The sequence below is a fragment of the Neolamprologus brichardi genome, chromosome 8, assembly GCF_056152115.1.
Source record: "Neolamprologus brichardi isolate AB-2024 chromosome 8, ASM5615211v1, whole genome shotgun sequence".
NCBI classification, from domain to species: Eukaryota; Metazoa; Chordata; class Actinopteri; order Cichliformes; family Cichlidae; genus Neolamprologus; species Neolamprologus brichardi.
Window position 1 is genome coordinate 27197005 of NC_142111.1, and position 23641 is coordinate 27220645.

Genomic DNA, 23641 nt, shown 5'->3' on the forward strand with positions numbered 1-23641 from the left:
GTGAACTCTTTTCTATATTTCCCCAAAAAGCAGAAAAAGAGAAACAAACAGAAGGAAAATTGATTGATTGATTGATTTAATGTGCAAAATGTGTCTGATCTGTGAAACCTCGCTGCTGGTTTCTACTCGTGGACGGACTCTGGCTGTCTGACCTTTAATGGAAAAACCTGATGAAGGTCTGAGGCACATTTATGGAGTCTGGTCTTCAGCCTGATGAGCATCAACGGCTCTGAAGTCATCAGACAGACGGATTGTTCTTCCCACGATTCATTTCTTCAAACATGTTGAGAAGATCCGACTCTGAAATTCTTCTTCTTGTATTATCGTGTTTTTGATGATATGAAGCTCTGAAAGGTGAAATCATTTCAGTGTGTTTCCTACAGACAGGATGGGAAGCAGGAAGTCGCTGTGCTGTGGGTTTTCAGCCCTGGAAGTGACGCTCGGCGTCATCTTCGTCGTTATGACTGGCGTGTGCATCTCGCTGGTTGTACTGTACGTTACCAGGGAAACGCACGCAGGTGAGAAATCACTCGATAAAACCTCAGACGTTCATCCTGTCGTGTACTCGGAGCTTTGTCGACTTTGTCCCGACAGCGTGTTTGGAGGACGGACGTCCAGAACCAAGGACGTCCGTTTGTGTGTTTGCAGTCTAGCGTCCTCAGTTTTCAAGATAAAATGTTCAAATTTTGTGTGATGGTAGATACCAACAACAGCTCGAGCTGATTTCACCGTGGTGATATCGAGTCAAGGTCAAAGGTCACAGCAAATATGAAAATTAGTAAAAACTGTGTTACCCACAATCTTTTAAGAATTGTCTTCAATCTTCACTACAACGGTCTCGGGGACACGAGTGCCCACGCTGGTCAAACATTTGACCTTCATTGTTAGTGTAGAAGGTCAAAACTGACCTGGAAAAACCTTGAGAACCATATGGAGTCAATGTCGTATGAAAGGGCGTTGAGAGAGCTGACCAGCACTTTTTATTGTTTTAATATGACATCATAATCACACACTGCATGAATATATCTTAAAACCTCAAGTTTGTGCAGTTTATAGAAACCAAAGATGAAATGTACCATTTTAGTCACAAGGTCACAGGTCAAAGGTTAGGGTCAGGTCAGGGCGGAGCTGTCCTCTGAGTGCTTGTTAATGCTATTAAACATAACAGTTAATAGGAAACTTTGTTTGTGCATAAATGTCTGTTTTATGTTTCAGCAGCTATGATTCAAATTTCAGGAGCAAAAAACATTTGCAGCAAAAACCGTCCAATGGCTCATCATTAAACAGCCATGTTTACAGACCGGCACCTTTAAGAGCGCCACATGAACACAGATGTACCGTTTACTTCCTGATTGAGCTTCTGCTTTTGTGTGATTGGTCAGATTCAGTGATTTGTGGCACAAACTGCTGCCTGATTATTTTCGATGAATTATAAAACACTGAATCAGTTCATTCTCAGTGTTGTCACAGCAGATCTAAAGTATGAAAACATTACCAACATCTGAGGTCGTAATGAATTCAAATCTGTCGTCCTGTCAGATCCAGAGACTCCGCCCCCTCAGCACACACCTTACCTGATCGGCGTGGGCCGAGCCGACTGCACCGGACCGCCGGCTGACGTCCCTATGGTCAGAACCACAAACTCACTCATGCTGCCTTCAGGGACTCGTGCTGCGTTTAACATGAAGTCACCCATATGTGCACAGAACTGTGCAAAAGTCTTGAGCCACAGCTCAGTTCTTTCTGCTTTGCTTCTACAGAGGCAGACCTTGTGGTTATTTTTAAAGTGCTGTAGAGCAACGGTTCTCCGGGCTCCTGCAGGTGGGTCACAGCAGTTCTCTGGAGTTCTTCTTCAGAACGTCAGAGAACTGCTGGGGAAGTAACAGTTAGCCAAGTTACTGTTCATCTTTTTCCACGTTAACAATATACGAGCACAACTTCTCGCTCACGCATCTGAAGAGAGGATCTCAGTGTCAGCGCACATCCAGCTGGTGGCGCTCAGTCAGTAGTTGCTGCTGCCTCTGCAAGCCGCTTTGCAGCCCACCTCCACCCGATCTCTGGCATTTAAACTATTTCTGATTCCAGCAGCATCAGAGCTGCTCACTGGAAGCTGCACCCGAGACCTTCACAACTGAATGACATTCCTCAACTTCAACCAACCACAGGCGATGGGAATTGGGCGGATCCTGCCGTAAACATTTCTGAACTTCCTGTCAAGCCGACCCAGAACTTTGACATGTAAATGAGTGCAGATGAAAACAGCAGCAGAGAACAAACTCCAAAGTCTGCCGCTCCGGTTCGACTGGGTGTGCTTGGACTGATAATCTTTATGGTCTAAGTGCTGAACGCTGAGCGGTCATAAACACATTAGTGAATAGGAACATATAGAGTCTGTTGGAAGCAGCAGGATTGTAAAACCTTGTCTGTAGTCTGGGTTCTGGCATGAAACACGTCTTATACCCAGCATGACTTACATCGTCGTAGAAGGGAAAGACACACAGCTCACACTCTGTGTGAGAATGTGTGTGTTCAGGTACCACAGTTGTGTGAACGTCTGTGATCCTGCAGACGCGAGCTGCCCACTCACACTTTAACAGGAACATAAACAACCTCAGGATCGCAGACACGCTCAAGCTCACTGTGAAACTTCATTCATCTGCTGAGAAGGTTTTAATGTGTGTGTTTAGATGGGCTATGCAAACCCTCAGCAGACGGCTGCAGGCATACACACCCGTCTGTACAGCAGAGCCTTCATCGTCGATGACGGCAAGCGCAGGGTGGTGTTCGTCACGGCAGACATAGGAATGGTTTCACAGAGGCTCCGACTCGAGGTGACCACACACACACACACGCACACACACACGCACACACACACGCACACACACACACACACACACACACACACACACACACACACACACACACACACTCTATTCAAAGTTTTACTTTCTGGGCTGAAGCGGGTCTCCTCAGCTGATCATCTGCCTCCACCTCCTCCTATCCCAGCATCCTCCTCTCTCTCACCCTCCATCTGAATGTCCTCCTTCACTACATCCATCTCCTCTGAGGTCTTCCTCTCCTCATCCTGCCTGCACCTCCATCCTCCCTCCTCTGCACATGCTCAGACCATGTCAGCCTCTCTGACTCTGAGCGGTCCCTCTGATGGACTTCTTCTTATTGACCTGCATGTTTATCAGAGATTTTACACTGAATCTCTTCCTGATACAATCTTTCCCATTTATCTGGGTCTGGGATCAGCGCTGGGAGCCCCTGCTGGGTCCTCAGCTAACCTCACGCTGTAGTTTCTCCGCTGTTCTTATTGTTCTCAAGGATGATGCATCGACATCATCAGAGAGTCTTAAAGGTCTCACAAATGTGTGGAGACATCTGATCGCTGCTGTGTGTGCTTGACTTCTGTCTTCTTCATTTTAGAGGTCTTTACAAAGCACACAAAGCAGTACGTGTGTGTGTGTGTGTGTGTGCAGGTTCTGCAGGCACTGCAGGGGAAGTACGGGGATCTATACCGGCAGGATAACGTTGTTCTGAGTGGGACTCACACTCACTGTGGACCCGGCGGATATTTCCAGTACACGCTGTTCATGATCACAGGCGGTTACATCAAGGCTGCCATCAAGCCGTTGGTCAACGGCATTGTTAAGGTGTGTGTGTGTTTTGATGAACCACAGTAAACTCCCACATGTTCCTAATCAGTTCTTATTCTTCTACCTGCAAAGACACACTGGGTAGTTCAGGGGGGATAGAAGAATTCACTTGATTACTCTTATTAGAAATGTTTATCTGTCAGGGTCGTACCGATGAACTGTGCACTCATAATTGAAACCCTGATTCCAGAGTATAGACGTAGCCCACAATAACATGAAGCCCGGCAGGATCTACAGGAACAGAGGAGAGCTGGACGACAGCAGCCTGAACAGAAGTCCTCACTCGTACCTGAACAACCCCGAGGAGGAGAGGCGCAGGTAGATAGTAATGAATGATTCATCGGTTTCTTTCTATCAGTGCATCCCTGCAGCTCTGCTGTCACGTCTATAGACCAGCTCCACAGCATAAGGAGAGCCATGTTCTCCTCTGTAAAGCTCAAAGCTTCGTAAACTCTCACAGAGACAGGCTGGTGGAAACATCTGCAGATCCTCACCTGCACTGCTGCCACACGATTGGCTGATTTGATCAGGTGTTCGTGTTATTGATTTTTCAGGTATAAGTGGAACACCGACAAACAGGTGCTGGTGCTGAAGTTCACCGATCAGGATGGAGACGGCATCGGTATGATCAGGTACAAACGCACACACCGCTCCTTTAATAAAGCTGCCATCGTTTATCACCATCATTGTTCTTACTGAGCTCTGCTGCTGACAGCTGGTTTGCTGTCCACGCGGTGAGCATGAACTACACCAACCGCATGGTGAGCAGCGACAACATGGGCTACGCCTCCTACCTGTTGGAGCAGGACAAGAACCCCGGGGGGCTACCTGGACAGGTAACCTGAAGAGGTTGCATCAAAGCCCGACCACAGTCTCAGAGTTTGTGATTTTTAACACAAACTCAGTAAAAACCAGAAACCAGAAGATAAAACAAGCAAATTATTTTTTGCATTTTTGGTCGTTTTGGTAACAAAGTGTTTGAAAGACGAGTTTCCAGCTGAACATTTACTCGTTATGGTTTATTTGAGTATATAATTAAAGTGTTTCTGTGTGTGTGTGTGTGTGTGTGTGTGTGTGTGTGTGTGTGTGTGTGTGTGTACGTGTGTGTGTGTGTGTGTGTGTGTGTGCGTGCGTGTGTTTCAGGGAAGTTTCGTTGCTGGTTTCTCCTCCAGTAACCTCGGTGACGTCACTCCGAACACCGGAGGACCGTACTGTGTGAACACTGGGCTGCCCTGTGACTACCTGAACAGCTCCTGTCCCATAGGAGGGGTAAATACACAACACACAGACACACACACACGTTAGATCAGATAGTTAATAAATTGCAGAAGGAAACCAATAAATGTGTGTCTGCCAGACTACAATGTGTCTGGCGTCCGGACCTGGAGAAGACATGTTTGAGAGCACTCGGATCATCGGACACAACGTCTACCTGAAAGCCAAGGTACGTGTGCCTCGTTTCAGAAAACAACACAGCGCCACGTAATGATAAAAAAATCTGACAAGCTTTGTGCTTGTATTCGCTGCCATATCGGGACGTGTGTCGGTTAGGAGCTTTGTGGGGACTCGCTGCTTATGGGGACAAAAGTCAGACCCTCACAAAGATTCATTGTTTCTCTGTCTTGACTTTGTCTTTGCTTCATGAATGTTCCTTTAAACCTGAAAGGAATTCGATGAGCATCCCCACGAGTGACAAAGTCACGACTGTGTGCTTGTTGCGCTGCCCCCTGCAGGAGCTGTATGCAACTGCAGTCGAGGAGGTGACCGGCTTTATTCATCATGCTCATCAGTGGGTCAACATGACTGATGTCACTGTTCAGATCAATGAGACACACACGGTCAGCATGCACGCACACACACACACACACACACACACACACACACACACAGATTATGATGTGTGGGACAGCAGCTCCTAACAGATAACTCAGCTTCTTTTAATGTGTTAGTTTCTTTTTAATGTGAACACAAAATGCCTCACAGAGAAAAGCTGTGGCAGCACGTTCCTGCTTCTACTTCACATAGAAGCTAAGCTACGCTGTGTCTGTGTTTCAGGCGAGCACATGCAAACCAGCTCTGGGTCACAGCTTTGCAGCAGGAACAACAGATGGAGGCGGAGGCCTGAACTTCACCCAAGGTGACTCTGTCCCTCAGCTCACATTAGCCTGCGGAGACGGGCTGTGATAACCTGACTGTGCATCTCTGTGCATGTAGGCGCTGTGGAAGGAGACCCCTTCTGGGATGGGATCAGAGACGCTTTGCTTGGCCCACCGTCCAATCAGACGAAGGAATGTCATCATCCCAAACCAATCCTGTTCAGCACAGGGGAGGTGAGGCGAGGCTCACACGTACAAAATACAGTCTGTGATGAACATGGATCCAACATTTACGTTATCAGAGCACGTCAGACCCACAGTCAGTGTGTCACTACAGTCTGACACTAACACAGGTTATGATGCTTCATCCAGCTCCCCACAGGCTTAAAACAAGCTCAAACCCTAAAAGAAAGTTGGGCTTAAAGAGAACAGGGCTCAAAACAAACCTGCTAGAAGCTAAAACCTGAGAGGTGAATAAAATAAAACGGGTAAAGAGGCTGTCGTGGTGTGTTTGTCTGTGCAGATGAACTGGCCTCTGCCCTGGCATCCTCAGATCGTCGACGTTCAGATGATCGCCATCGGCTCTGTGGCTGTCGTAGCCGTTCCTGGAGAAATGACGTAACGACGTTTTACCGACAGCTGTTAATGCAGCCAATGATAACACTGCTGCTTATAACACAGTAATAACACTCTGCTGCATATGTGTGTGTTTTTCTTTAACAGCACCATGTCAGGGCGGCGGCTACGAGAAGCTATCAAAGAGGTGAGAAACGACACGACATCAACACATGAAAACAGTTATTATTACCGAATCTTTACAGGTCAACACTATGTTGTTACTGTGTTATTGATACTGTGTTATAACCAGTGTTGGTCAAGTTACGTGAAAAAAGTAATCCGTAACTAATTACTGATTACTTTCCCCCAAAAGTAATCCCATTACTTTACTGATTACCTATTTTCAAAAGTAATTAATTACTTAGTTACTTAGTTACTTTTTAAAAACACGATTTACAACCTGAATAGGTGATAAAGTGATAGATCTTTCAGCCCAATTCTACTTTTTCTGCATAATCATCATACAAAATGTAATCAAATGGAAAAGTCTCTTTTTAAAACTTGTTTTATTAGTTTTAATCTTTTAACTTTATGCATCAAGCAAACATTTAATTATCTGCAACATTCTCTGACTGGAAGAAATTAGTTTAACATTTAAACCTATTTTCTGCACATTCCAGCACATAAAATAAAATATTTTGTGTGTTTACACTCAGTCTTTCAAATAGATGCAAGTAAAACACAGCAGAAAATAAATAAAGTCAAAGACTAGCGGTCCTGTTGCTCTATTTTCACCTGTAAAGCAGGAGTGGGGTAGGCGGAGGTTTACCCTGGTGCAGGTGTGCAGCGGTCAGTGGAAGAATCCGCGAGTTTCTCTGTGAGTTTCCCATTACGTCGTAGCTACTCGGTGTTTGTTTGGAAGTTTAGGGGTTTTTTTCTGTAAAAAGAAGTTTTCTTCCCACGCACAACGGACACTAATGTTTTTGTCACTTTTTATGGAATCAAACTCAAAGTAAGGTCAGTACTTCCACGCTTTAAACGCTGCACGCTCATACTCTCTCTGCACTCGATATATGATCCATTGTTGATCTGCACACAGCTGTTGTCACGAACGTCGCACTCGCTTACGTCACTGTCATGAGACATTCTCGCAAAAAAATCACGGTTTTAGTAACGCAGTAACGCAGCGTTCCTACGGGAAAGTAACGGTAATCTAATTACCAATTTTGCAATAGTAATCCCTTACTTTACTCGTTACTTGACAAAAGTAATCAGATTACAGTAACGCTGCCCACCTCTGATTATAACTGTGTGTTTACTGTGTTGTTGTTACTGTGAGCCAGGAGCTGGAGTCAGAGGGAACTCTAAAGGACATGGAGGTGGTGATTGCAGGCCTCAGTAACGTCTACACTCATTACATCACCACCTATGAAGAGTACCAGGTACACATCTGCTGAACCTCATGGGATTTGTAGTTTTTAGAGTCATTTGCTAAATTGTAAAATCCAAATCAGTGTTTAAATAAGATCAACTGGACATAAAACAGATTTGGAGAAAGTACTCAGTTTCTTTACTTAAATGAAACATCAGAGTAAAATTAGTAAGACGGTGAAAAGCAAACCTGTGTAAATGATTAAAAACCTTTAAAGGTGTTTCTGTGGTGGTTACACTGTTCCTGTGATGCCAACATCATCACATCTAAACACGAGTTTCAGAGCAGGGAGGGAAGATTATTTTCATTCTGCTTTAATCTGTTCGTAGATTTTTAATAAATTGTCTAATTAATAGACACAGACAACCATTCACACCTGTGGGCAATTTAGAGTTTCTATTTAACCTGTCCCCACAAACTGCATGTCTGTGGACTGTGGGAGGAAGCCGGAGAGAAACCCACTCAAACACGGGGAGAACATGCAAACTCACACAGAAAGAGCCGGCCTGACCGTGGAATTGAACCCAGGACCTTCTTGCTGTGAGGCAACAGTGCTAACCAGCCTCCCGGACAGCTGCAGCAACAATTGGTTTGCATAACCAAAGAATTTCTGCAAAAACTGTCAGAAACCGTCTCAGGGAAGCTCATCTGCATGCTCGTGGTCCTCATCAGGGTCTGGACCTGACTGCAGTTTGTCATCGTAACCGACTCGAGTGGGCAAACGCTCTCATTCGATGGCGTCTGGCACGTTGGAGAGGTGTCCTGTTCACAGATGATTTTACTGTTCAATGATGGCAGACAGCTTGTGTTGCATCGTGTGGATGAGCAGTCTGCTGACGTCAACGTTGTGGATTGAGTGGCCCATGGTGGCGGTGGATCCTGAGGACCATTGTTGTGACATTTATCCATGACCATCACCTCGTGTTGCAGCGTGATGATGCACGGCCCCATATTGCCAGGATCTGTACACCTGGAAGCTGAAAACATCCCAGTTCTTGCATGGCCAGCATACTCACCCATTGGGCATGTTTGGGGCGCTCGGCGTGTACAACAGCGCGTTCCAGTTCCTGCCAATATTCAGCAACTTTGCACAAGTGTTGAAGAGGAGTGGACCCACAGCCCACGATCAACAACCCGATCAACTGCATATTTCAGAGTGGCCTTTTATTGTGGGCAGTCTCAGGCACACCTGTGCAATATTCATGCTGTCTAATCTGCACCTTGACACACCTGTGAGGAGGGATGATCTCAGCAAACGAGAAGTTCTCACTAACAGATTTAGACAGATTTGTGAACAATATCTGAGAGTCATGGGTCCTTTGTGTTTGTAGAAAATGTTTCAGATGTTTGAGTTCAGTTCAGCAAAAACAAAAGTGCTGTGTTTATATTGTTGTTCAGTGTATATGTGTGTATATATATTAATGGACATTTAGCAGGGTGGAAACTTAGTCTGATTGTCTATTTTTTAGGTGCAACGGTATGAAGGCGCTTCAACCATATACGGCCCGCACACGCTCAGTGCCTACCTGCAGAAGTATCGAGGCCTGGCCCGAGCCATTGCTCAGGTGTGAATGGATTGGTTACACCTTTCATCAGCATTAATGAGCACACTGGAAACACGGGGTCACGTTTCCCTCAGAACAGTTAGTGAAAGAAAACGAGTTCAGCCCACAGAGCTCAGTTTAAACAGCAGATTCATCACCAGTTTATCCTCTGAAACAAGAGCAGAAGAATATTTCAGCACAGGAATTATTCTGTAACGCTGCTCACATGTTACTGAATCTATACAAAAGAAAATCACAGGAAAATCTTTTCCAAATATAAAGATGATCGAGATAAAACATGAACTGAACCAAAGTCAGGTGGCTAAACATCAGTCAAATATTGTGAACATGTTTTACTTCATGTGAGGTGGAAACAGATGAAACAGTGACCTGGAGAAGCTTATTCACGCTTTTGTGACCTCCAGGCTGGATTATTGTAACTCCTTGTACTACAGTCTTCCCTCTTCTCTTCTTCTTAGACTGCAAACAGTCCAAAATGCAGCAGCCGCCTCTTGACTGGTACCAGGAAATTTTGCCCTATTACTCCTGTTCTAGCTAGCTTGCATTGGCTGCCCATAAAACACCGTATTCAATTTAAAATATTACTATATTACAAAACTATTAATAACTTAACGCTGAGTTATCTTAGTGAACTTCTCAAACCACAGACTCCTGCTAGAACATTCAGATCTGCCACTCAACTCCTTCTGACCCAACCCAGATCTCGGCTGAAGTCCCGGGGTGACCGTGTGTTTGCTCCGGCTGCCCCGGGACTGTGGAATAACCTTCCTCTTGATATCCGCACATCTGATTCCATCGCACTGTTCAAATCACGACTAAAAACCCACTTATTCTTGCCTTTCCCTCTAGTTAATATTTCTTTTCTGATTTTATATCATGCACTTTTATGCTCATTTAAATTCTTGTTTGCTCGTTACCTGTTGCTTTCCTATGTATCAGTGACAGCTACCTGCTCGCATACTTAGCACTTGCTTTGGTCCTATTTCTATTATCCTCCTCATATTCTCTATCTTACTTGTTAAGCACCTTGGCATACCCTTGGTTTTTAAGTGTGCTTTATAAATAAAGTTTATTATTATTATTATTATTAACAGCAGACCCTCACTGCAGTGTGAAGCCAATCCTATGTAACACAAAGACATTAATCGTGTTTCCAGGACAGAGTCGCAGAGCTGCCAGCCGGCCCTCAGCCTCCCTTCTTCACAGAGAACCTCTTTAATTTTGTGCCCCTGGCACTCTTTGACAGAAAACCTGAGAATATGAGCTTTGGAGACGTCCTGGAGCAGGTTCACCCCGTTTACAGACAGGTAGGAAACACCTTCACACTCTTGCTGTGCTCCTCAGGGTCCACGCTGATGACGCCGCTCTGTTTATGTGGACAACTTGAGTCTTAAATATTTAATGTGGTTTTCAGGGTGATGTTGTGACGGTCACGTTTGTAGCAGGAAACCCGAGAAACTCTGGAGATATTGTAAGAACTCTTCTTCATCCACCTGTATCCTAGTGTTAGCCACTGTTAGCTTAGCATTGTTAGCCAGCATTTCTAGGACGCTTGAAACGTCTCTCTGACCTCTTCCTCTCGTTTGTTGCAGAGGGATAAAACTTTTGTCACTGTTGAGATTTTTGACAACAGAACAGAAACCTGGGAGGTTGTCCACAACGATGCATCATGGGAGACCAGGTAGGTTAATGTGTAGCTGTGCATCTCAAAGATTTGATCAGGATTTTAAAAACAACAAAAAAACTTATTTTGTAATTTTATTTTAAAAAATGGTCGACAGCTCATGAAAATCAGCAAAAAACCTGATTTTTAGAATATTTCCTTTGGTCAGAAAAGGATTTGCAGACAGAAATGTCCAACCTCTCTTCAGCATGTGTGTTTATACACTCAGTACTTGGTTTGAGTCCCTCGTCAGCCTGTGCTGACGGTTACTGAAGCTCGGGTTGCTTTGGTTGGAGCTGGTCGAGTGTTTATCGTCCACTCCAGACTTTCTGATTGTGTCTGCAGCGTTCAGGTCAGGTGAGTTTCCTGACCAATCAGAAACACTAACAATATCATTAAGCTATTTGATAGCATTGGGCACTGTGAGAAGGTGGAATCGGCAACCAGTACCAATACCAGCAGATGACCCGGCACCTTTGTCTACAGGTGAGGTAGACGAGGTTAAGTGTCCTCTCTGAAAGAACGTCTAAACCTGGATTTCTGATTTTCACGAGCTGTAATCATAAAACATACAAACTGAAACTAAAGTCTCGTTGCAGACGTTCCTCTTTTAGCTCCAGGGTCCTTTGAGGAGTTAAAGTCGCTTGTCTTGCTGCAGGTTTCACTGGCTGAAGGGGTCAAACCGGGAGAGCAACGCCACAGTGGAGTGGCAGATTCCCCCGACGGCCTCGGCGGGCTCCTACAGGATCAAACACTTTGGCCACTACAAAGAGCTGAAAGGCCTGCAGCCGGTCATAACGCCGTACGAAGGCTCGTCGGACGTCTTCACGGTCACCGCCAGCTTCTACTACGAGTGAAGCGGTTTGAGACGACCACCATCCAGCACCAAGTCCTTCAGGACTCATCAGATTTTAAGACGCTGCATGTGCTGAAAAATAACTCTGACTATATGTGAAATCCAAATAAACCGTTTAAACGTTCTGTGTGAAGGTTTGCATCAATCTGTGAGGGACAAAGAGAAACCAACAAACATTTGGAGTCGCGTTGGTAGCAAAAATATTTATTCAGTATTTGTCTTTATAGATGCTTTTCAACCAGGATCAACACAAGTTCATGACCACAGCAGAGTCCGTGTGTCAAACGTGCAGCGTTCAGAGCGGGAGGTTCAACCTCAGCCGGCTCTAAGATTCAAACGACAACATTAACACGATTCACCAGAGACGTCGGGGAAACACAGAACATCTCACGTTTCAGGAGAAGTGTTTGGAAAGGCTGGATTCTGCTCTGAATACTGACCTTAAATCCCGGGAACGCCGCCGACATGCTGAGAGTGTAACGTGCAAAACATCAGGAAGCTTTTCGCTCGGTTGTTCTGAGAGTTTCCTCCAACGCACACGGTGGGTTAAAGAGCACTGCAGTTTCCAGCTACTCGCCCTGCAGGCTCTCTTTTCTACAGGAGCTCCACCTGCACCACCTGCATCCACCTGCATGCGCCTGCACCCGCCTGCACGCGCCTGCATGCGCCTGCACCCGCCTGCATGCGCCTGCACCCGCCTGCACGCGCCTGCATGCGCCTGCACCCGCCTGCACGCGCCTGCATGCGCCTGCACCCGCCTGCATGCGCCTGCACCGCCTGCATGCGCCTGCACCCGCCTGCATGCGCCTGCACCCGCCTGCACGCGCCTGCATGCGCCTGCACCCGCCTGCACGCGCCTGCATGCGCCTGCACCCGCCTGCACGCGCCTGCACCCGCCTGCACGCGCCTGCACCCGCCTGCACCCGCCTGCACCCGCCTGCACCGCGACAGACTCCAGCAGCGACCCGTCGCTACAACAGCAACCTGAAAAAAATTAAATGTCCTTTTTCAGCATAAAGTGACTTAAATACATTTGCACCGGCACGAGTGACGCCTGAACGCCCCGCTTCAGTGACATAAACGCTTCATTTCCTCCGTCTCCACGGCAACACACACCAGATCTCAGCGAAACTGACAGAACAAAGTAAATCAATGAAATGAGAAGATTCTGTGTGCGCTCACCAAAAATGGCCGCGTGTGTTTAACTCTGAACTTAACCCGAACACGTTTTGGTAGCTTCAGTGCAAAAACTCATCAGAACAAACAGAAACACCTGAATGATTAAAGAAGTCGTGTTCAGCAGCGCCTCCTGGTGGTGTCTACCTGTAAAGCCTCCACCTCTGAACATGCAGTTTGTAGCTCTAACGTGTGATCAGGCGCGACGCCACGCTGAAAGATTTACAGACTCGATTTAACCTCCAGAGAGACGCCGTTTTCCATCATTTGATTTCAACACGTGTTGAATTCACCGAGCTCAACACTAATATCAATAAAATCATTTATTAAATATTTCAGGTGGAATTTCTGCAAAACACCATAAAGCAGAAGAACGCGGTCGCTTTAAACAGCTGACGTTTTGTCTCGTGATGCCGGCTAAACTCCGCCCTCCTGGTTTGTGTCCAATGAGTACGTTTCAGGAGGTTTCTGCCGTCTTTCAGCGTCAAGCGCCTGTTTTTGATCTTATTGCTTTTCTGAGTGTTTCACATGTTAACACACACTTTGTGATTTTTAGCTTCATTTGAACTCTTGACGCGTCCTCCACTATCGTCACAGTAAAGCTTCCACCTCGAGCACATTCAGTTTATATGAAAAAGCTCAACGTGTGAGGAAACCAAAGTTTTCCCTCCAGACTGGGAGAAGTGATGCTGGCTCGGTTACACTCAGGTTTTCCTCACATGGCGACTTCCTGTTTGCTGAGGAGGACTTCCAGCAGGCGCAGTTTGGCTTTCAGCTGCTTGTACTCCTGGTACTCCTCCTTCATCGGAGTTCGGTCCTCTTTTTGGCAGATTCTGTCCAACATGCACAAATGACAGGAAACACAGGAGTTAACGAGGTCGCTGCCCGCACACGTCGCCGCCGCTGCGTTAAAAGCTCCTGTTGTTAATAAAGTTTGTGCTCACCTTCCGGTCTGTCGATAAAACTCGTCCTCGAACTCCTTCAGGACTTTCCGCCTCGCCTTCTTCTCGGCCCGGGTCTCCCGCAGACAGTCCAGCAGCTGAGACCTGGACGCAGGAACAGAAACTGAAAACCGGCCGCCGAGCGATTTACTGCACACGAAAGATGGACGCGGCTCCGTCGAGGTGTTTCATGGCCAATCACGCTCCTCTGCTTCAGATCAGCTGAGCAGAGGAGTCGCCCCCTGCTGGTCGTTAGACAGAGTGCAGGTTTAAGACTTTTCAGAAGGAGCTGCGTAGCAGGGCGCTGTAGCAGCGCCCTGCTGCAGGCTGACTGCGAGGACCCTGAGCTCAGTCTGACAGGCGCAGCTACACCTGCAGGACTCGTCTGGCCGCAGCACGTCCACATAAACATCGTGTCACACCTGCAGGAGCACAGATCAGCTGCAGGTGAGGATTCAGACGTGTTTGTTTGTCACGAGCTGCTGAGTAGAAACTTCCTGTTAGCAGCCGTGTAACAGTGAAAGGTCAGATGTGTCGGACGCACACAAGCTTTCACCAGACGCGTCTGTGACACCGGCTCGGGTCACAGGCGGTTCAAAGCCTCGCCGCACGCCACTTTTCACCCACCTGGAGGCTTCGTGCAGGTTCGCTGTGGTGAGAGCATCTTGCTGCCGGACGGCTTTCACCTCGTCTAACGGCGACACGAAGGCCGGGTCGCTGTCCCGGTCGCTGTCTTCCTCGCCGGCTGCTGGTTGGGCCGATCTGCGAGGCGGCGGGACAGGAAGCTCATCGACGGCCAACGAACTCACGCAGTCTTCATCAGAACCATCCTCTTCCTCCTGAGACAGAAACAGATGCGTCCTTGGACTTAAACGTTATCAAGCTTTAGCTTTTATGTAAAATCATCTCGACTACAGAAACAACTCAAAGCTGCTGTTGTCACAGTGAGTTTGTCCTGAAGGTGGCGCTACAGCAGGAGGACAATAAACGTTTCTGTTTTTCTCTGATGAAACTTTGTTAGTTCGCACGTATGAAAACGCTGATGTTCCTGCTAAAACACGACAGGTGTGCGTCTTACGATGGTGCTGATGGTGGGGCTGGCACACAGCAAGTGTTTGATCATCTGGTATCGGTCGTACAGAGGCTTCACCAGGTTCTTCTCCTGCTTCGTTCCCTGGGACACAACAAAGCATCAATAAGCTCCTCTCGTGGAGTTGGAGAATAAAAACATGGCGTTGGAAACGAGGGGCTCGACCCTGCTGGGTGTGTGTGGGGAGGACTCACCGGCCGGCCGTGCAGACTCTCGAAGTACAGCAGACATTTCTGCAGAGTGATTTTCTCCAGCACCATCTGAGCCTGAGTCATCTCCTGCACAGAGACACTTTATGTCTGACATCAGAAAACTGGATATCTGCTGATACGCATGTGAACCTGATATAATCAATAACAGTTTTTTCATAGTTTAAAAAACAAAACATTAAAGCTGTTCTGTTATAATTTTATAACAGAACAGCTTTAATGTTTAAGTATATCACAGTTCAGCCACACTGATGTTTGTGTTTAAACTTTAAGGACTTAAAGTAAAATTCAAACAGGAATTTAATGCAGATTTCAAAAACTTTGTAATAAACTGTGTTTATACTCATAAAAGTTAAATTTATACTTACAGCTGAACATAAACAGACATCCAGAGTTTAAAGCCAATAAATGCAAACACACTCATGATCAGGATGATGTCAGTGTTTCCATCACGTTTAACCTGAGACTGAATTTTGTGTCATTTCTGTACAAACTAAAGACTGAAAAGTGTTTTTCATAGTTTTTTCAACCATGAAACTGGCCGGGCGTCATGCCGGTTTGTTTCCCCTGCGGGGGGCGCTCACGCTGTCCAAACAGGACCCCACAGTCTTAGTTCACCAACACTCCTCCTGAAACTTTGGAGGTTTGAGCTCTTTGTACAGCAAAGTTTCAGGAGGATAAAAATCATCATCAGTCGTTTGGTAAAATAATCCCGTCACGTGAGAACAACAAATATGTAACTTCCTGTTGTAACTGAATGCTAATGTAACGACACTCACTACTTCCACGTCTAATAGAGATGTGACGTCATTCTGGGGTAAAACCGCAAAGGATTGTGGGTACGAGTGGTAAGCGGTACTAGTAATAGTACATAAGCTAGTTAATGTTAACATGTTTCTTACTAAGGAGTTAGCTATCGCTACCTAGCTGTCTGATGATGCAGCAGAATCGTGGATCTGTCTAGAAAGAAATTTGCGACATCTTGAAAGGACTGCAGACACTTTGTTAACTTACCATCCCTGTCAACAATCCTACAGATTTACTGCTAATAAAGAAATGTTACTTAAACGGTAGCTTGTAGCATTGGCTTGTTAGCTGGTCATGAGATCGAAAATGGATTGTGGGTACGAGTGGTAAGAGGTACTAGCGCACGCAGGCTTTCACGTGAAAACAGTCACACAGCGATAAAAAGAAACACAAAATGCCATGAAGCTGTTTTATTATTAGCTGCAACAGCCGGTCACATGACAGCCACGGCAAGCCGGCGGTAAAGAATCGTTTTTATCGGATTACGTCGTGGAAGAAAAATTGTTCAAACCGAGTTTCCGAAGTAACAAAGAGGCGACGGATGGTCTGGATTGCAGCCATTCAAAGAGCAAATATAACGTCCCAGAACAGCTCACGTTAGTCTGCTCCAAGCATTCACACAAAGGTTCTTCTGTTGTAGTTGTTACGTCATTTATCATAATTGTTGATGTAGGTTACAAATAAGTCTTATATTGATCTGAATTCGTTGCTTTGCTGCTTTGTTCACTGTGGCTTTGCGGGCTAATGTTTGTTGTGTTTTGTAGGAAAACCAGCCGACAAAATGCAGGAATGTGATCCAGACTGGGCCTCTATCAGCCTGGGTTTAAAGCTGCTACCACAGCCAGATCTGATCGGTGAAGAGAGAGCGAGATCCAAACAGCCACGTCTGCATGTATGTGCCCGAGTGTTGTATGAAGCACGTGATGAAGAACTGTTTTCCAGTATGTTGTTTGTTTTGTTTTTGCATTGTTGTTTTGTTTTTCACAAAGCAGCTAATAAAGCATAACGGATACAATGTTGCCTCTTTGCTGTCAGATCCTGTAACAGAATGAAACAATGATGCCAATTATAAATAAAGACAATAAATAATTGAATTACCAAACACTTATTTTATTTCTATTGGATCTGAAAATGTTGTGTAACACTACAACCTGAAACGACAAACAGATGCGTTGGCCTGTAACAGCAGCTGTGAGAGGGAAAAATCACCAAAGTAAACTGGAGCTGGGCTTGTTGCAGGATCTGACGTTACTAAACATTAGGGGTGGGGAAAAAATGGATACTGTGTAGCATGGTGATAGTTTGTTTGCTAATAATGTATGGATACAGGGACAGCAGAAATCGATATTTTGTTACAAAAAGGTTTTTGTGCTCTGACTTCAGAGCATGTTGATCCTTTTTCTGAGCAAGAATCCTGACATTCCTTCACTGTCCAAATGTGACAGTTTACTTATTTTAATTTAAGACATGTTTTATTTTAATGAAGTTTAAAACTTTTTTAATGTAAAATTATATTTTGTTTTAATTTACTTTCAAATTCTTCAGTTGCTGAAGGGGCTGCATAGTTTTCATAAACTGCATAGTTCAGAATAGCTATAATTGTACCAGATGGTTGATTCAGTTAAGTTGGACTAGACTGTAATACAAACCGTTCAGTTTGTCAACAATCAAACTGAAATGAGAGAAAGACTGAGTGTGAGACTTTGATATTAGAGAAAATGAATATTGATAAAGTTTACCTTTATGTACAGAATCTGAATATCGCAAAATATTTTAAAAATTGCAATAATATCGTATCGTGCGTTAAGTATTGTGATAATATCGTATCGTGGGATGTATGGTGATTCCCACCTCTACTAAACATGTTGTGAGTGTGTGCACTCACGCTTAGGACCATATAATAATAAATATGTGCGTGATGAAAGTTGTGCAGCACGCTGACGTGCTTACTCCACTCTGTGCTCGTGTGGGTCTGACCCTTTCACTCCTTTGATTTCTTCCTCGTACTTTTTTTGCCTCTTCGTCACGTCTGTCTTCGTGCGGAGCTGCCGAGTTCTCCGTCGTTTTGTACAGAACTGTTTTTGGGGCAAATAAAATGCAAGTGGGGATTAAAACCGCAGAATTAATGGTTACCGGTGCTGGAAATGCTGGATGCGGTGTTTTGATTTAGTTGCCACTCGTACCCACAATGCAACGCGCGAAAGTCACGTGGTCTGTCGATCTCTATTGTCTGTAATGGAGGCGGAATTCCTGTTTGTGATATTTAATGGATCAGGTTACATTTTTATTTCTCCCCGATATCCGATCCTTTAGGCCAGGATGGGACCGATACGGATGCTGCGTATGGGATTGGTTAACCTCTCACAGAGTCAAGTCTGTGCGTGATCACGAACATTCAAAGTGAAACAAAATGAAAACTGATTCCTTTGATGAATCGAAGCGTTCGGTCACGCACAGCCGAGCACCGACCTTCATGTTGTCAGGGAGACCCAGCGCCTGCCTCTTCTCTCTCAGCCGCCTGAACAGGGACTCCACCGTTTCCTCCAGAGCCGGTTTGTGCTCCGACGCCCCCTGCTGCCCCGCGCCGTACCTGCAGGATACAGGCAGCCGTCACTGAAGCACCAAAGCCTGCAGCTCCTCTGGCATCCAGCAGAGGCAGCATGTTAAACCTTCCAGCTCTGCTGCAGTAACTCTGCGCACAAACTACTCGAACAGCTGAAACTGAGCACAGGGTTGGTGAAGTCGGGTTACCTGCAGACGTCTGCGCTTCCCTGCTCCTTCGACTCGAACACCGACTGCCTGAGTCTCAGCTCTGCAGAGGAAACACAATCACACATTTCAGCAGTGAACAGAAAGCAGAAACACAGAGGTCACAGAAGCCTGATCGCAGCTCAGCTGATGAGCACGTTCACTGAGCCTCCATCCACACACGTGGCTGCAGCGTGCGCCCACAACAGACACTGAGCCTGCGAGCGTCACCTTTGAGCTGCTTGCGAGCCTTGGCCAGTTCGCCCATCACTCGGATCATCTCCGGGTTCGAGTACTTGTCGTTGTGGGACGGCTGAAACAGAAGACGACATCGGACAGTTTGAAGCTCAACGACAGAAATCAAACGATGCAGCAAAGAGCATCGAGCGCTGTGCCGCGAGTCTGACAGCGCCCCCTCCTGGATCTACCTTGTAGTTCATGTCCTGCTCAAACTGGTCCTCGAACCTGCGGACCTTCTTCTTCAGGGTCTGGATGTGTCTCGTGAGGAAGGGCACGGACGAGGGACGCTCGCCCTCCGAGTCCTGCGTCCTGTCGCCCCGACACCTGAACACAAACAGAGCGCTCAGATTCAGCAGGCGGCATCATCGGGTGCGAGCACGCCACCAGCCCACAGGGATATATCCACATATATTTATCAGAGAGATTTAACATGTTTAAGATTAGCAGGACACACACGGCTTTAAGCCTGAACGCGGGAACCGTCACGTTATTCAACGCCAACGTGTCACAGACACAGACAGGAAGTAGCTGTCGGTGAAACAACAAAGACGGAAGAAGAGCGAAAAAACTGGGTCACAGCTTCAGGCAGCGGCTCACAAACCGAAGACGATGATGATGAAGGACGGATTATGTAAGCCGCACTAATGCAGGTCAAACACAAACCACTCCACTGCAGCCTCCCCACCAATCACAGGACATCGAGCACAAAAGAGCTTCAAGCAGCCTGAAACTGGAAACCAGAGCAAAGAGTCCAGTTGGTCCTGGAGCCAGGACCACCAGGGTCCAGGTCCAGGACCACCAGGGTCCAGGTCCAGGACCACCAGGGTCTAGATCCAGGACCACCAGGGTCCAGATCCAGGCTGTGCAGCACGCGTGGGAGCAGACATAAACGAACACAGACGTCATTTAAAGGAAAACAAAGCAGGAAGTCCAGATGAACATCAGAGCAATCATCAGGTCCACACGGGCAGCGAGCGCCCCCCCCCCCTCAGAGCAGCACTCACAGGATGTACTGCTGGCTGCACGGCGGCGACGGGGCGGAGTCCGGGTCCGAGTTAAACCTCTGACATGGGCTGGAGCAGCGGGGGGAGGGCAGGGGGCTGGCGCCTCCCGCCAGCAGCTGGAGGAGAGCTCCGCCTCCATCTGAGCCGTGTCCTCCTTCACCTCCGGGGCTGCTCCTCTGAGGAGAGTAGGGGGAGTGGTGGGGGCTCGGCGGCGGCACTACGTCGGGGGTCGGGGGCTGCTGGCCGGGGTGGATGGCGGTTAACGGCGGGTGTCGCGGGGACTGTGGCGGTCGGGTCAGGAACGTCAGCAGCTCTGCAGACACACAAAACACAAACAGGTCAGCGGCTCGTCCCAGCAGTGCTGCCAGGTTACAGTGATTATATTTATGTACCACATGTGTATAAATACATATATGTACATGTGTATAAATACATATATGTACATGTGTATAAATACATATATGTACATGTGTATAAATACATATCACTGCAGTCTCACCCCGAGCACCTGTGGGAACAGTTCGCTAATCGAACATTTATCCAGTTTTACCTTCAGCCGTGTTTCGGTGAAGCTGAACTCTCTGTGACATCACACAGCTGATGTCGCAAACTAACCTCCGACAGGAAGTTAACAGGTTAGTTTCCGTGTTTAGAGAATCAGTAAGTCCAGAACATCAAAACTCTGTCACGCCCATTCATCCAAAAACCAAAGAAACTGAACCGCAGGTTTCACACGACGGCGCGCTCCATCACTGCGTTGCTCCTCTGTGCCGTCAACGGTCATCATCACTCCAACAAGGGTCCGAATGCCAAAGCTCAGTCTGCTGCCTGTTTCTATGGTTCCAGTGGATTCAATAAAACGTGTTTGAAACTCTGCCGGGAAGCAGCAGCCGAACTGTCAAAATGACTAAAATAACTGCAAACACTCTCACCTATGACCTTACAGACCTCTGCACCCAACTAGAACCACATATAGCAGAGGTGTCAAACATAAGGCCCAGGGCCCTGAATCAGCCCGCTGGATGTGAGGGAATGATGGATGTTTGTATTCCTGTAAGTTTTACAAGCTCCATTTTTCACTATTGACTGTAGAAATGAAGTTTTTGTGCAAACGTTTCTGTAAATTCACAGAAGCTTGTTTGTAATAGCAGCGCGCACAGACACACACACACACAGACAGTGTGTGAACAGTTATTTCAGCTAATGCTTCGTGTGCAGGTAAACTGGAAGGTGTGTGTGTGTGTGTGTGTGTGTCAGCGTACAGGGTCTGGATCATCTCCAATGATAACACACACACACACACACACACACAGACTGACAGGTGTGTGTACCTGGCGGGCTGTTCTCGTCTGCAGGGACGCCGTGACAAAGCGCCAGCGTCTTCGCCTCCTTCCCTCCGAGCTCGGCCCGACCACGGGGGCTCTTCTGCTCCTTGCTGCCCAGAGGAGGGGGGCTCTCCTCGGGGGATGACCCCAGCGATGTCCCCCCCTCCACCTCCAGAGCCTGGAGCTTCTGCAGGGAACTCTGCAGGCAGAAGCAGAACATGCCAGACACGCTGGTCCAGAGATTAACCAGGTTCCAGGCGCAGTGTGTCTGTGTGTGTTTGTGTGTGTGAGGTGAATGTAGGGCAGTGAGGCACTGTTACAATAAAAGACTCCAGATATTAGCCAGATCTCTGAAACGTCACATGTGGAAGCACAGAGCAGGAGCTTAGTGTGCAGGAAATAGTCTTATCCCACAGTTTTAAAGCATAAGTCAATGAGCCTCCCTTCCAGGAATTAGATCAGCACCATCCAGAAAAACACGTCTCCCTCCAGCTCTTCCAGATATTAGTCACGTACAGACAAATGCAAATGCACACACTCTCCAGGAGTTAGCCAGTGCAGGTGAAATCCACAGCATGCAGAAATATTCACTCAGCTGATTCTCTCCCACTCCAGGAATTAGCCAGCCCCGGGTGGACGCCGCTCGGCAGTGAGAGACCTGCAGGACGGGTTTGAATCTTCATCCTCTGCCTCTGCACGTTCACTGATGATGATGATGATGCTGGTATCCTCCCTCACTCACTCCGTCTGCAGCTCTCGCCCTTCCTCCCTGCTTGGATTACTCATCCTCAGGCTCGTGAGGAGAGGAGGGAGCAAGGATGCAAGAGGAGGAGGAGGGGGGAGGGATGTCTGCCCTCTCTCTCCCCCTGAGGAGGAGACGGCTGGGTGAGAGACATATGAAGACAGGAGGAAGCCGCTCTCTCTCTGGTCATGAGGCTTCTCCCGCATCGGTGGGGGAGGGGCTTCCTGCTGACGTCATCGTGTGTGAGTACGTGTTTAATTCTCATTCATAAAAACAGGAGAGGAGGAAGAGGAGGAGCAGTTACGTGCTTCTCCTCACACATCCAGAGTGACACGTCCCCGCAGCGTTTCTATGGAAACACTGCATGCTGTAAGAGTTTGACGTTTCAGGCGCTCACACCGCGACCGTTTACAGACTGTACATAAAAGACGGAGGCTCGTCAGCCTCTTCCTGTATCATCCTGCATCCATGGCGACACCTGCCAGTCACGGAGGCCACGCCCCCAACAATTGCAAACTTTAAACAGGTGAGTCACACAAACATACAGGTGTGGTGTTTATGTGTAAGGCCGTAAACGCTGACTCGCTGCTGGCAGGCGTGGCGCTTCAGTGTGACCTGAGGCCTTCTTATCCAGGTAACATCAGAGCACGTGAAGGTGCTTCATTTCTTTCTGGGGTACATCGCCATGGTAACCCAACCTGGGCCCAGCACCAGGAAGAAGGTTAAACGTGTTCTGGTTATCTCCGTCATCTGGATTCACGGATACGAAGTCATATGAAAGGGGCGGGGCCAAAAGCTTCTAACCCATCAGAATGATCACATTATGACGGTCGTCCACCCACCTCCATCCAGAGCTTCCTCACAGTGAAGCTCTTTAAACTCACCACGCTGAGAGCTGCAGGGGACCAATCGGAGCCCAGCAGCAGTCCTGCAAACATGCACGTGCGTTTTGAGGATGGCCACAACAAACAAACCACTGCCTCCAGCCTGACTCCTCCACAATAAAAGCACCTCTTATGCAGACACAAGTCTGCATTTTGCACAGAAAATAGTGGTTGTAATTGAAACTGTGAGCCGAACTTCACAGTTAAAGCTCCAACTTTAGTTAAAAACAACTGCTCGTGTTTTTGATGTTTGCCGAGAAAACGTTGTCAGATTTTATGAAACTGAAACTCAGCGCTAGTTAAATCCTCTCCTCAGCCGAGCACAGACCCAACTTTAAACACAGCTCGGTCTGCTCAGGCAGCGCTTTGGAGGACTCACCAGACTCCGTTTAAAAAAGATACGATTTGATCTAAACCTGATATGGACAGCCATCTTTCGCAGCCATCATGGAGAATGTTTCCAACATAACTCAGCTCTGTAGTTCGGCCGATAAATAAACCTGTCATTGAAACAACTTCAATTAAAAAAAAAACTTTTTTTTAGTTGGATTTATAGTTTACATTAAAGTAAAACAAGCATAAAACCCGAGTGTGAACATATCCACGAACCCACCTGAGCTGAGCGAAGAACCTGCAACCAGGG

The 23641-nt window shown here is 47.0% G+C and overlaps 2 protein-coding genes across 2 annotated transcripts; one reads left to right on the forward strand and one right to left on the reverse strand.

Annotated features, from left to right (window-relative positions):
* Positions 1-388: 388 nt before the first annotated feature.
* asah2 (N-acylsphingosine amidohydrolase 2) lies at positions 389-11833 on the forward strand. Its single transcript, XM_087845158.1, has 20 exons — positions 389-518; positions 1540-1628; positions 2688-2831; positions 3486-3659; positions 3853-3980; positions 4217-4294; positions 4378-4498; positions 4806-4931; positions 5020-5106; positions 5396-5500; positions 5718-5799; positions 5877-5992; positions 6282-6376; positions 6482-6521; positions 7660-7758; positions 9218-9313; positions 10471-10620; positions 10728-10784; positions 10906-10994; positions 11635-11833. Exons 1-20 carry the CDS (start codon positions 389-391, stop codon positions 11831-11833), a joined length of 2205 nt encoding a protein of 734 aa, XP_087701284.1.
* A 909-nt stretch (positions 11834-12742) lies between these two features.
* LOC102796880 (protein FAM13C-like) lies at positions 12743-23061 on the reverse strand. Its single transcript, XM_087845159.1, has 11 exons — positions 21379-23061; positions 20048-20360; positions 19232-19367; positions 19035-19116; positions 18807-18867; positions 18525-18645; positions 15234-15317; positions 15028-15123; positions 14577-14788; positions 13953-14054; positions 12743-13841 (listed from the first exon to the last, which is right to left on the reverse strand). The coding sequence occupies exons 1-11, from the start codon at positions 21590-21592 to the stop codon at positions 13724-13726; spliced, it is 1539 nt and encodes a 512-aa protein (XP_087701285.1). The 5' UTR covers positions 21593-23061; the 3' UTR covers positions 12743-13723.
* Between the last annotated feature and the right edge of the window lie 580 nt (positions 23062-23641).